Source organism: Misgurnus anguillicaudatus, chromosome 14 (genome assembly GCF_027580225.2).
Source record: "Misgurnus anguillicaudatus chromosome 14, ASM2758022v2, whole genome shotgun sequence".
NCBI lineage: Eukaryota > Metazoa > Chordata > Actinopteri > Cypriniformes > Cobitidae > Misgurnus > Misgurnus anguillicaudatus.
In genome coordinates, this window is record NC_073350.2 from 7,529,644 (window position 1) to 7,543,452 (window position 13,809).

Below are 13,809 nucleotides of genomic sequence, written 5' to 3' on the forward strand. Positions count from 1 at the left end.
AAATAAATTATATATTCTATTAATAAATTCTATATGATTCATAACATACAGTATATTGTAAGTTCATGTTAGCTAATGTTTTTATTAATGTTAACAAATACAAGCATATTGTAAAGTGTTACAAAGATTATTTAAGTTAAATGAATGAGTAATATTAAATGTTCAGTTCTGATCATGTAGAAAATTGTTCTAAACTTTGCATTTTCCTGACTATTATGTTTTGTTCAGGGTGATAGAGGTGAAACTGGTCCATTTGGATCTCCTGGTGCTCCAGGTGGTCCTGGTGCACCTGGTCCGGTCGGACCCACCGGTAAACAGGGAGACAGAGGAGAGGCCGTAAGTAAAGCAAAATCAGCACAGAATCAAACTGAATTATTTCTTTAGATAAAACGTATTTACAATAAGGGCAGTATGACTTTAGTGCTTCTCAAATTCTTAATCTTACGAAAATGACAATGAAAACATGTCTTATTTCATATTGTATAACAACAGATTAGCTAAGTTACAGATTTTAACATCAATAAGATGGGAACGAGACACTGCATCGCCGTAGTGATGCTATGAGAACGCATTTGCTTGATAGCGTCTGAAGTGCGTATGTGAAATTAATCCAATAGGGAGAGAATAAAATATCATTCAAAAAGCATATCATAAGTGTCTTGTTCCCTTTGCAGTGAACAAGGTTTACAGTCATACATTGCACCGCCGTAGTGACATTATGGGAATGAAATGACCACTATGCCTTAATTACACATTTCTGTCTTTGTGTGTCAAAATAATCCACACTAAGACAAGAAAGGATCATCCTGCCACATTGCAAACATCCTGAACTAAGGCCCCAGACATTAAAGCCTTAGAGGCTGCCATAACCCTAGTAGAATGAGCCCTGACAAGGAGAGTGCCTCCTCATTAGCCAAAGAGATAGCCCCGACTATCCATTTGCTATTGGTTTGTTTGGTCGACGGGCCACCTTTCTTGGGCAAGCCAAAGCATACAAACAACTGCTCAGTTTTCCTCCACTGAGCAGACCTGTGAACCTAAGTGTTCGTACTGGAAAAATAAATTGAAGCTTTGCTGGTCCACTGTTTTGAAAGAAGGAGGACAAAATGCCCTAAAGATAATAGGTGTAGGCACATTAGCCCTCTGGAAAGAGCTTTGGTTAGAGATATTCACGTTGTATGGGTCGAATGGATAGTCAGATGGTGGCAACGTCTTCCACTGGTCAGGCTGTGCCTTGTTGAAGTGGTGAAGAAGTCAGGTTCAGATTAACAGCTTTGAACAAGAAGCAATGTGGGATGCTGATCTCCTGGAGAACAGAGAGGACCCTAGTCATAAGGCTATATTCTATTTATATTTAGTTAATCATAAGTTGAGGGCAGACGGGAACCAGAAATCATGTTAAAGAATAAGGTAAAGTAATCAAATTTTAGAAATATTGCATTTGATGACATAGTTTTATTTCATTATGTAAGGTTTCATGTAATGTTCAAAACTAAATTGTTAGTCATAGATGTTACAGTATTAGTCAAATTCGATGGTGTGTTAAAACAGCACAGAATTAAGTGTTCAGATCACCAAACTTACAATCTACAATGATTTTTATGATGTAAAATTATGATAGCTACACTGTAGCTGCTACAGTAACAAACTTTTTCCAATACTGGATTTAGTAAGTGTCGGAACATGACCATTTTGACATGACACCATGGAATGTTGCGTTATGTACTATGCCACTTAATGTGCACTATATCGTCCGCAGTAAGACGTACTGTTTTCACTGTCTAGACTACAGTCTACAAACTTGTTCTTGTGATGGATATAATAGCATAACATTTTTGTAGGGTTACGAATCAAAACCTGTCAAGATCAGCATCTCTGTCTAGTTAAAGGTTGTCGCAAAGCTCTCTCTATCTAGATAATGCGACACTGATATTGATCATTGATCTTTCTCTCTTCTTGTTACAAACTCTTCTTGGGTCGTTTGGTTGGCCCGTATGCTTACGCTTGGGAGCTGTCTCTGCTGGCACAACCAGCGGCAGACGGTAAAGAGTAATTGTGGTCCATAAACAAGCAAGTAGCCCAACCAACACTATACACTAATGTTACTTCCGCATTTGTCCACAACACTGTTGTCAGGTGGTTTCTACATCAGTAAAGGCGGTAACAAAGGGTAATGTGGATATTAACGTCATTGACAGATGACTGCACTGCCCCATGTCACTGTTTAGAATGGCAATTTTCTCACAATTTACAACTAGTTGAAAACATTACAGATATAGGCTTAGTGGTTTTGGATATTTGGTTCAGAGGATAACTGTTGCCTTTCTGGATGAGAAGCTCGGGAACGTGGTGTGATTCATTGTAATCTAGCAGCCTTGTCCTAGCAGCCTTATCTGATGGAATTGGGCATTTGTTATGTTAACCCACCAAAATCCAGTCCCAATGTAGCAAACTCTTTTCCAGCATGGCATTTGGGGATGTGTCCTTGACTGCTTGATATCCCCTGTTCACTACAGTGCCAAAGATAGCCCCCCAGAACAACAGCCAGGTCCCAGACTGGGACCCTGGAACAAGCCGCAGGCCTCAGCCTCCAAGTGCCATGGAGGAAGTTAGTGATTAATGGGTTTCTCCTTAACAAGCAACTGTCCAAAAGGAAATGGCTGCGACATAGACCTTTAGAGTGGAAGAAGACAGCCCACTCTACAAGTTTTCTAGCCTCCTTAAACCTCTCAACAATGTTATTAATGGTGTCGCCGAAGAGGCCCAGGAGGGAAAGTGGGCATCCAAAAGAACCGCCTTATCAGCTGTCTTCATATCTGATAAATTTTTTATCAGGGTTAAAACCCCTATCCAGCCTCTTCAGCAGGTCAGCCTGGTAAGCTTGCAAAAGTGTCATGGTGTGGAGGCTAGACTGACCTGCTGCTGAATAAGCTTTGCCCACAAAAAGTTGATGTCACCCTGAACAGTTTGATGGGAAGCGCTGGAGCCTTAAAGGATAAAGGGGACAAATAGCTAGCCAGCATCTGTTCAACCCTTTAGGCATCGCCACATAACCATTATCGAACAGCCAGAGAAAATAACAGGCAGAGTAAGGATGATTCCAGAGCCTGGATAGCTCGCTGTGCAGGTCCAGGAAAAATAGCAAACTTCAATGCTCAGGCTGTTGTTTTTTTTAAAAAGCACTCGTCAAGCTTACTTTGTGGATGAGCGCTCTGCTTCTCCTCAGGCCAGTCAATTTTAATTGGGCTACAGCCTGGATAACAGCCTCTAATAAATCATTATATGTGGTGGAAGATGATGTCTGGGTGTCCTCATTCCCCAAATCAATGCTCCTAAAAAAACTAAGAAGTTACTCAAAAGCAGCACCTTATGCATGCATGCCTCCTCTTCATGTATTGTTTAAAATGTACTAGGAAATGGAAAGGTCAGTTCTTGGCATAATATATTCCTCTACACACTAATAACTGATTACCTTTATATGTAGGGACCAAAAGGACCTGCTGGACCTCCTGGCCCTGCTGGAGGTCGGGGAATGCCTGTGAGTACCTTTGTAATCACACATTAAAAACTCATGATCTTTTCCTCAATTCTCAGAAAGTCTGAATAATTGTCATGTACATACTGATTTTCTTAATCTGAATCAAGCTTGTAGACATAATGTGAAGTCACCATGCTTATGTCCAACAATCACAGGGACCACAAGGACCACGTGGAGATAAGGGAGAGTCTGGTGATACAGGTGACAGAGGACAGAAAGGACACAGAGGATTCACCGGACTTCAGGGTCTGCCTGGGCCTCCTGTAAGTTGCTGTTTTTGTTAATTGTAAGCAATTTGTCAACATTTTGTTTGTTAACAGAAAAGCATTTTGCACAATTCAAACATAGGGGCAGCCTGGTGACCAGGGTGCTACTGGACCCGCTGGACCAGGTGGAGCGAGAGTATGTATCAGGGCTTCTTCAAATATTAATGCACAATGTTCTATTTATTGACTTCTGCTGAGACTCTGTCCTGCTAACTCTTACCAGGGACCCCCAGGCCCTGTTGGTCCATCTGGAAAAGAGGGATCAAATGGTATGCCTGGACCCATCGGACCCCCTGGACCTCGTGGTCGTTCTGGAGAGACTGGGCCAGCCGTGAGTGCTACAAAGATTAGTCCTATAGAACTTGAGACACCTAACAGTAAAGCAGTGTAGATGATTCATGAAATGTTTCTCCTCAGGGTCCCTCTGGAAACCCCGGACCCCCCGGTCCTCCTGGACCTCCAGGGCCTGGCATTGACATGTCTGCATTTGCTGGTCTCTCTAACCTTGAGAAGGGTCCAGATCCCTTGAGGTACATGAGGGCAGACCAAGCCGCAGACGGAATTCGCCAGCATGACACAGAGGTAGATGCCACTCTGAAGACCCTGAACAATCAGATGGAGAACATCCGCAGCCCTGATGGAACTAAGAAGAACCCTGCCCGTACCTGCAGAGATCTCCGACTCTGCCACCCAGATTGGAAGAGTGGCGAGTCTAGTGTAGGGCCAAGCGATTCATTTTTTACATATAAATCAAAAAAATATATTTTTTGACAACATTTTAATAAAAACATTATTTGTTTCCATAATTAATAACACTAAGTGGATGTACTAAACTGACAGCCCAAAAAGTTGCAGTTTATATTTGATAATCCTTCTGTAAAACCTATAAAATAATTAATATTGACAAATTAATTGTTTCTCTCTGTAGGCGAGTACTGGATCGATCCTAACCAGGGCTGCACTGTTGATGCTATCAAGGTGTTCTGTAACATGGAGACTGGTGAGACCTGTGTCTATCCAAAACCCTTGAATATACCACGCAAGAACTGGTGGACCACAAAGGGTACTGAACGCAAGCATGTTTGGTTTGGAGAAGCAATGAATGGTGGATTCCACGTAAGTCAATCTTTACCACTTTTCTGCAAAAACAAGATAACCTCTGTGTAACCAAAGTTGTCTTTTTATGACTACCACAGTTTAGCTATGGGGATGAAAATTTGGCACCTAATACAGCAAGTATACAGATGACCTTCCTGAGACTACTGTCCACAGAGGCCTCGCAGAACCTGACGTACCACTGCAAAAACAGCGTGGCCTACATGGATGAAGCCAATGGCAACCTGAAGAAGGCTCTGCTGCTACAGGGCTCCAACGACGTGGAAATCAAAGCAGAGGGCAACAGCCGTTTCACTTACACTGTTCTTGAGGATGGCTGCAAGGTGAGAAAACGCTTTAGTACACTATGACCTGTGTGCTAGTGCAGCTAGTACCGGCCTCATGTACTGAAATATTTTACACAGAATTTATCTATAAATCTGGATTTCAAATTATTCTGAATTCACAAGACATATTAAACAGTTTTCTTGTTAATATATTGTTATTTAAAATAAAATAATTAATTGCCCCACCCCCAAAAACTAGTTTTAAGTGAGAGCACATGCACAACTTTTTTGGGAAATGTAATGTAATATGTTACAATATTGCAATATTATGTCAGAGTTACTTTTTATACAACAAGTAACATTAATTCACATCTTGTGTCTCACAATCAGCTTCTCTTCCACAACAGAAGTGTTGTTGTGTTGGCCTTGCAGGTGCTTTTTATTTTCAGGGCTCTCAAGTGTCACGCATTGAGCGTGACAGTCACTCATTTCGGTCTTTTGTCACGCACTCCCGCCACACATTGTATTTCTCACGCAGAAAAACTATTTATAATATATTTAATATATGCCGCAGCGCACAAAAGTTATCTGGTCGCGCCGTTCTCACTATGGAAACCGGCAGGAATCAAGCGCGTATCCCATAGAGCCTGCCACTTATCAGCCAATCAAAAAAAAAAGAAATAGGCTAAACAATAGCCAATCAGAAAATAGCACTATTGTATCTGGGTAAGATTTAACGCAACAACCAATGAAAGGCGGCATGCTGCGTCAAGTTTCGTCTCCTCCCCTGATCTGAGTCAGCAGCATGGATTTAGCGCGTTTATCAATCCGCAGGGGGCCGAGCAGAGCGAACATCAGTAGTACAAGGTGTGTGAAGGGCAGACTGGCCATGTTGACCTGGCGGCTGTTCTGACCCGCCGTGCAGTCATCTCAGGTTGACATGTGAAAGAGAGAGAGAGACAGACGCAGCGAGATGCTGCAAAATCAATCACAGAAATATTCTCCAGGAAGGGAGCAGGTCAGTCACCAGTAAAGGCACGCGTCTATATATTGCTTATTAACGTAACAGGTTTTAAAGTCATGTGCTGGCGTGATGCATTGCATTATGTACAGTTGTTGTACTGAACGCATCAGGCAGATCATTTCATGCAGCGAAACACCAGGTGATTGTGAAGTGTATCCTTTTATAAAACTAGTTTTTTTTTTGTGGAAAAACTGGATCAAACGTGCAAATTGAGCTTTTAATGGGCATTTCACCTTATATTTGCAGTAAAATAACTTTTTTTAAATCTAATAATATAATTAAATTATAGCTTATTAAATATGTTTGTTTCATTTCATTTAAAATATTAATATTTTAACATTTGAACTCCTTCCTTTTAAAAAGTGTAAGGCACCTGTGTATTTGTCTTTGGTATGGTAGTATAATGTGTATTCCTAGTAAGTTTTTGAGGGTTCAACATGGTATTTTTAATATTAGCTTGGCTTGGTTTACCTATCTTAACATTTTAAACAATACTAAAACGTATCAACAAGTAAAGTAAAATAAAACAACAAGTAAAAGAAAAACGTTTTGATTAAACTATATCAGAAAGTAGTAAGTACCCATCCAGATTGTTTTATCCATTGTGGTAGCCCTTGCTTATAAAAAGGTTGGAGACCCCTGACCTACAGTATAGACATAGGGGCTGTTTCCCAAACAGGGCTTAAGTCTTGTTCAAGACTAAAATGCCTGTTTGAGTTTTAGTTCTTAACTAAAAGTAGCTTGCACTAACATATCTTAAAATACATCAGTCACGTTGTTTTGTCTCAAGATGCACACCTGTACTATTTTTGTGCTTGTAAAAACTACATAAACATCCTAATATAACTAAGGCCCTGTCCTGGCTTAATCTAAACCCTGTCCTGAAAACCAAATCATACTGCATCTTGACAACTCAGTATTAAGGTAGATCACTTGTTGGTCATTCCCCTTTTCTAAATTTTAGATCTGTATAATTTCCAGATTAACACAGTGGCTATCAACTAATAATATTAACCTATAAGATTAGCAAATCCGGTTTATGTTTACATTTATGTGAACACACACATTTATCTTATTTTCTGGTTAAAAGTTTATTTTGTCAAAAAAAAAAATCCTTGGCTAAGGTTTCTATGTGAGCATAGAAATGCAAACAGTAAAATGATGTGTTTGTACTGGAAATGTGTACGTGTATTTACACAGTGAATAATGAATCAGGAAGTCTTCATTGTAAAAAAATCTCCATTCCCAAATGAAAATTAGTCCCATTTATGACACACAGGGAATACAATGGAATAGTGGATTGCAATAAGGTTAGTAGTATACAACCTAATAGTTAAATAATATTTGGGGTGGTGGGGGGGGGGGTATTTGGAGGGGTGTCACTCTTGCCTGTCTTCAAAACTTGAGAGCCCTGTTATTTTATAGATATTATACTTTATTGCTTAACATTTATCCTACTGGGATAGCACATATTCAGTGACATTTATCAAACATGTAGGGTTAAAGGGATAGTTCGGCCAAAAACGATATTAAACCCATGATTTACTCACCCCCAAGCTGTCCGAGTTGCATATGTCCATCGTTTTTCAGACAAACACATTTTCGGATATTTTAGAAAATATTTTAGATCTTTATGTTGATTAAATGTAATGTTACGGGGTCCAGCAATAGTCCACGACCTTCAAGTCCAAAAAAAGTGCGTCCATCCTTCACAAATTAAATCCAAACGGCTCCAGGATGATTCAGGATGAGCGCTTACGCAGCATACAGCGGTTTCTCTGTTGCTGCTCTGTACCCGGCCTCCGAATTTGTCATACGTCACTAAGAAAAGTGCGTACACTACGCTAATACTCTCTCCTGAGTCTAAGATGGCGGCGCTACCGGAAGGTAGTTAATAACGTTAATAACATTTTAAATATGGATATTTCTACAACAACACCGCACGGATTACCCTCAGAAGACCTTTGTTTATCATCCTGGAGCCGTTTGGATTTAATTTGTGAAGGATGGACGCACTTTTTTTGGACTTGAAGGTCGTGGACTATTGCTGGACCCCGTAACATTACATTTAATCAACAGAAAGATCTAAAATATTTTCTAAAATATCCGAAAATGTGTTTGTCTGAAAAATGATGGACATAAGCAACTTGGACAGCTTGGGGGTGAGTAAATAATGGGTTTAATATCGTTTTTGGCCGAACTATCCCTTTAACCAACTTGCAGGGTTCAGATATTGGATGTGGTGCATCCCTCTATACTTTAAGAGGATCCAATTGCTGTTTCACTTTTTCAACTTTAGTTAGTGTGTAATGGTGCTGTTTGAGCCCAAAACAGGTCTGTAAAGATACAAAGCTCAAAGTTCACTGCAAAGAGATATTCAGAAACAGAAATGACTCTATATTCTTTTTTCTTTTAATGATTTTTTTGTTATATTATCACAAATTTCCGTGTTTTTTCGTGATCGTATAACAAATTCCTGTTTTCGTGTGATTATCGCATATTGGTTAATTAACTGCTTTTTTCCTGTTTTTAAACCATTGTCACTTCGGTTCAGGGTTAGATTTGGTGCTTGCATTAGAATGTCTTAGAATGTATTGGTTTATACTATTTCTTCTGATTTTTTTTATATTTCGCCTGGCGTTAGGGTTAGAGTTGGGTTTGGGTAGGAATGTAATTTTATGTAAATCTAACGACAATGGTAAGAAAATAGGACAAAACCGTTGAGTAACCAATACGTGATAATCACACGAAAACAGGAATTCGTTATACAATCACGAAAAAACTTGTGATAATATCACAAAAAAAGAATAACGTGACTATATAACGAAATTTCGTGAGACTGGGCTATTTTTTAAACATTTAAGATTTAAAATGTATTATTATATGCTAAAAAGAACTTTTACTGAGAAGAATTAATGCTGTAGAAGTATTGTTTATTGTTAGTTCTTGTTAACTAATGTAGTTAACTAATGTTATCACACAGCTCTTTGTGGAATACTTCATCTGCTTCAGCCCAGAGTCCTCGTCACCAAGTGGGGGTTAATTTCATAATAACAACTGACTAGATTTTTATAACCCTACCCTTAACAAATGAAAACGGTTATATACGGTTTGCCAAAAAAAGAAGCCTGTGCGCATCTGTTGGTCTGATACAAACTTTGCATGACACCTTTGCACAAGTCAATATTATGCAACTTTCATAAATGTATTGTAGTGAATATCTCTTGACAGCTGTTTTCTTTGTCTCTACAGAAACACACAGGACAATGGGGAAAGACAGTTATTGAATACAGGTCACAGAAGACTTCACGTCTACCCATTGTGGACATTGCACCTATGGATATTGGAGGAGCAAACCAGGAGTTTGGAGTGGATGTGGGCGCAGTCTGCTTCTTATAAAGACAAAGGAACAGATGAAACCAGCGTAGATACGAGAGACAGCACACACTCCAGAGCGAGGGATTAAGTGAGAGAGGAAGTGAAGAACCAGGACACATTGATGAGTAGAATAAGAGTTTCTGAAGGTGTTTGTTTCAAGTATGCACTGATACAGCAAAACTCATCTGTGACTGATCAATAACCGGAGCTGAAGCCTCTCTCTGTCCACGCACCCTCTTCCTTCTGGAAATGATACATACGGGAATATGCCAGTAAACATGACAGGAAAAGTAAATGGGCATCTTGGGTTTATTTATTTATTGTTAAGGTGCTATTCCCACTGTGCATTTGGATCAAGTATACCAGTGACTTCCCTACTTAATGTTTTGATTATCTTCATCTATCATTATATGGTCCACATGCATTTAACAAAACCCTGAACATTGACAATCACGTGCAAACACCACAGTGTACTGTATGTATATTGCTGTGCATTAAAACTTAATCAATGGTGCTAATCTTATAAAACACCAGGCATTACTTTCCCAACAACTGGATATATAAAAACATCTTCATGCTTGATGTATAATTTCTGTGAGTCCATTATCTTTAGGTTATATTCGTCTTTGACTCCCTAAACCTTTAATATATTTAGTGTACTTTTGAAAGAATTTTACTCTTAAGCTACCTCACCTAAAATGGCCATAGTAATTAGGCAGAACGTGATCTGTTATGTATTCATAACAACCGTTCTGATGTCCAGTCTTTAAAATATCTTTGTTGGTGAGATCTAGAGGTCCATTCTGGTACAATTAAATTCACAAGGTCTTGGCTAAATGTGATAGTGGCAAAGCTAAAGTTTGTATAATTGTTTGTCTTTTCTCTGGTTTTACTTCATGTAAATTTATTTGCAACATTTCAAAATGTAGGACCCAACAATTTCTCTTTTAAGCGTTTTACATTTTCCGTTTCTGATGCACTCCTAGAGTACGAGCCGGCAACTCCTGCACGTCAACCCATCGTCCTTTTGTGTGGTGCTGTTTTGTGATTTTTTTTCTAAAATAAAAGGAAAATACATTTATGATCGTCATATAGTATGGGGAACAGAGGTGGGTTGATCTGTCTTGTCTTTATTCAGAGAACTAAAAAACATACAGTCAGTATCACATCTTAAAGATGGACATTAAGGGGCGGTTTCCCGGACAGGGATTAGACTAGTCCTAGACTTAAATAAATTTAGGAGTTGTCCAAACTGAAAACAACTTACACTGACATATCGTAAAATACATCAGTGCCCTTTGTTTTGCCTCAAAATGCACGCCGGTAATGTTTTTAGTAAGGCATGTTTGTTAAAACCAGTTATATTTCCTAATTAAATTTAGGCCTAGTCCTGGCTTAAGCTAATCTCTGTGCGGGAAACCACCCCTAAAATTTAAACATGGTTAAGTACAGAATAGTGTAGCCTACACATGGTCTGGTTAGTGTTTTTATGTTGAGGTACTCTCTAGCGTGTACATTTGTGCTCCAATGATACTTTAACAGATTGATTTCTAAAAAATAAATGAAACAATGCTGTTTTTTCTTTTATGGTTGTTTTATAGCATGCCTCAGTATATTTTCCCCTAACAGTTACAGTTTTACTGCAGAAGATTGTTAGGAAAACAGTATTGAGAACAGAACTGAGAAAGTAGAGCCATGAGGGTAACATAAATGAAAATTTCTACAGTCCAGCAGCAATAATGTATAAGAAGCAGAGAGTTTGAGAAGTGAACAGAAATAGAGCAAAAGAAATCAGAAACAGAGGCATGTGCTGTAATGAAAACCCTTAAACTGTACCCTGCTCATCTACACTAAACAAAATTATAAATGCAACCCCTTTGGTTTTCTATGTACACAAAAGGCCTATTTCTCTCAGATAATGTTCACAAATCTGTTTATATCTGTGTTAGTGTGCACTTCTCCTTTACGAGATAATCCATCCACCTCACAAGTGTGGCAGATCAAGATGCTGATTAGACAGCTTTATTATTGCACAGGTGTGCCTTAGGCTGGCCACAATAAAAGGCAAATCTAAAACGTGCAGTTTTATCACACAGCTCAATGCCACAGATGTTGGGAGCGTGCAGTTGGCATGTTGAATGCAGGAATGTCCACCATTGCTGTTGCCTGTAAATTAAATGTTCATTTCTCTACCATAAGCTGTCTCCAAAGGCATTTCAGAGAATTTGGCAGTACATCAAACCGGCCTCACAACCGCAGACCACATGTAACCACACCAGCCCAGGACCTCCACATTAAAAAGTCTTAGATCTTTGAGTTCGGCTCATGAAAAATGGGGGCAATAACAAAAGTGTTTCGTTTTTGATCATGTGTAGTTCTTTGGAGAGCCAGCTGAACAGCAAAAAGACACTGGATGAAGAATAACATAATTTGCAAATGTTTATGCACAACTAGTGGTGTAGTGCAGGGTATACGCAGGTATATAGAGTATACCTACTTATTTATAAGAGGGCATGGGGTATAGCCTATTCTAAATTCTAAACATTAATTAAATAATATTAATTTTATAATGATCCTTATGCTGAAAAGTCAAGCAGAAGTTGTTAAGTGACAATACTGGGTTCATTTTGGAGTGAACTGAATATGCAAAACTAGTCTTACATGTCACTGATTATAACACAGGCCTTCAACTTTAGTTGGGGTGCTCTGAAAAATGGGGGCATAAATTAAGAGTATAACCACTTCTATGCACCACTACACCACTGTGCACTCCCATCACGTCTGATATTAGATGATTTATTCAGCATTCCTCTTTAACACAAACTTCTCCTCAGTTCTAATGGATTTCATATGTTTAACCAAATGCAGCATTGTGCAGGCTGATCAGCATCTGACTTAAAGGTCCAGTTTTTCCAGTGTTTTCAAAGCTTTGATTGTGTTTGCGGTGTGCGATATAATGCGTGTTCATGTTTCACGTGTAAAAAATGCAGTATTTTTCACAGAATTTACTTATCTCTATACCGCTATTTTCATTGTCCTAAAAACGGGCTGATGTCTTCCTTGTTTTATGCAGTCACTCCTTTAGAAATGCGTAACGAGTTCTGATTGTGTAGCTTGTTTAGTGTGTAACTTAGCCAGAGCCGTTTGAGCTTAGCTGCACAAAATTTGGCAGCTGGTTGCCAGTAACTTCCTTAAAAGATAAAGACTGAAAATGTTTCATGTTCACAAACTGTTGCCAGTAAATAACATAAATGTAAAATTTACAGTAAGTTACTGGCAGCTTGTTGCCGTGATTCCCAGTAATACTGTAATTTCTACAGATTTTTTTACAGTGTGGATACTGACGTATTCCTGTGGGCGGAGTTTAGTCAAAAACTGTGTTATTGTACACTGTAAAAAATCCATTATTGCAGCTGGGTTGGCGGTAATTTACCGTAGATTTAAATTTATGTTATTTACTGGCAAGAGTTTGTTCAAAGTTTAATACATTTTAAATATTCACAAGTCTTTATCTTTACAGAATAAAACTATACAATAACAGCCTCATGCAAAGCATTCTGGGAACCAGAAATCATCATCAACCTTTTTCTGTTTTTTGCTTCAGATTTTGTTTCCCAGAATGTTTTGCTTGATGCTGTTTTTTAGTTTTACTCTGTAAAGACAAAGACTTGAACATGTTTAATGTTCATTTAACTTTGAACAATGTTGCCAGTAAAAAACATAAATTTAAATCTACGGTGGGTTCCGGCAACCCAGCTGCAATTTCTACGTTTTTTTTTTACTGTGATAGGGTGACCATGCGTGCCGTTCTTCCCGGACGTGTCCTGTCCGGGATGTCGGTGCGTCTTCCGGAGGTCGTATTTGTCGACAACATGCGTCATAGAGGATTATTATTATTATTACAATAAAGCAACCGTTACATTTTAAGGTAAGAATGAAACTACGATTGTATGTCTTATGTCTTTAATTGAATGGCATATGCGATCGACAAATGCGACTGCCGGAGGATGTACCGGGGTCCTGGACGGGACGCGTCTGGGAAGAGTGGCACGTATGGTCCTATTTACTGACGTCATATATCCGGGAAGTAGAGGGCTGTAGTCCAAACCGGCCATTCTCTGAAGTCCTTAAAAAGTGAATTCTGTTAAAGAAAAGATGTCGCTTTGTAGGCACTATTTATTCTCTAACAGCAACCTTACACACCAACTAAAGTTTGAAAAA

At 38.9% G+C, this 13,809-nt stretch overlaps 1 protein-coding gene across 1 annotated transcript in view; it reads left to right on the forward strand.

Annotated features, from left to right (window-relative positions):
* col2a1b (collagen, type II, alpha 1b) overlaps positions 1–10,669 on the forward strand; it is a 58,881-nt gene extending 48,212 nt beyond the window's left edge. Inside the window, exons 46-54 of the mRNA XM_073875802.1 lie at positions 229–336; positions 3,485–3,538; positions 3,694–3,801; positions 3,887–3,940; positions 4,028–4,135; positions 4,222–4,510; positions 4,733–4,920; positions 5,001–5,243; positions 9,463–10,669. Of these exons, the coding sequence (XP_073731903.1) occupies positions 229–336; positions 3,485–3,538; positions 3,694–3,801; positions 3,887–3,940; positions 4,028–4,135; positions 4,222–4,510; positions 4,733–4,920; positions 5,001–5,243; positions 9,463–9,609 (1,299 nt within the window). The 3' untranslated portion in view covers positions 9,610–10,669. The remainder of the gene's footprint in view (positions 1–228; positions 337–3,484; positions 3,539–3,693; positions 3,802–3,886; positions 3,941–4,027; positions 4,136–4,221; positions 4,511–4,732; positions 4,921–5,000; positions 5,244–9,462) is intronic.
* Positions 10,670–13,809: the final 3,140 nt, after the last annotated feature.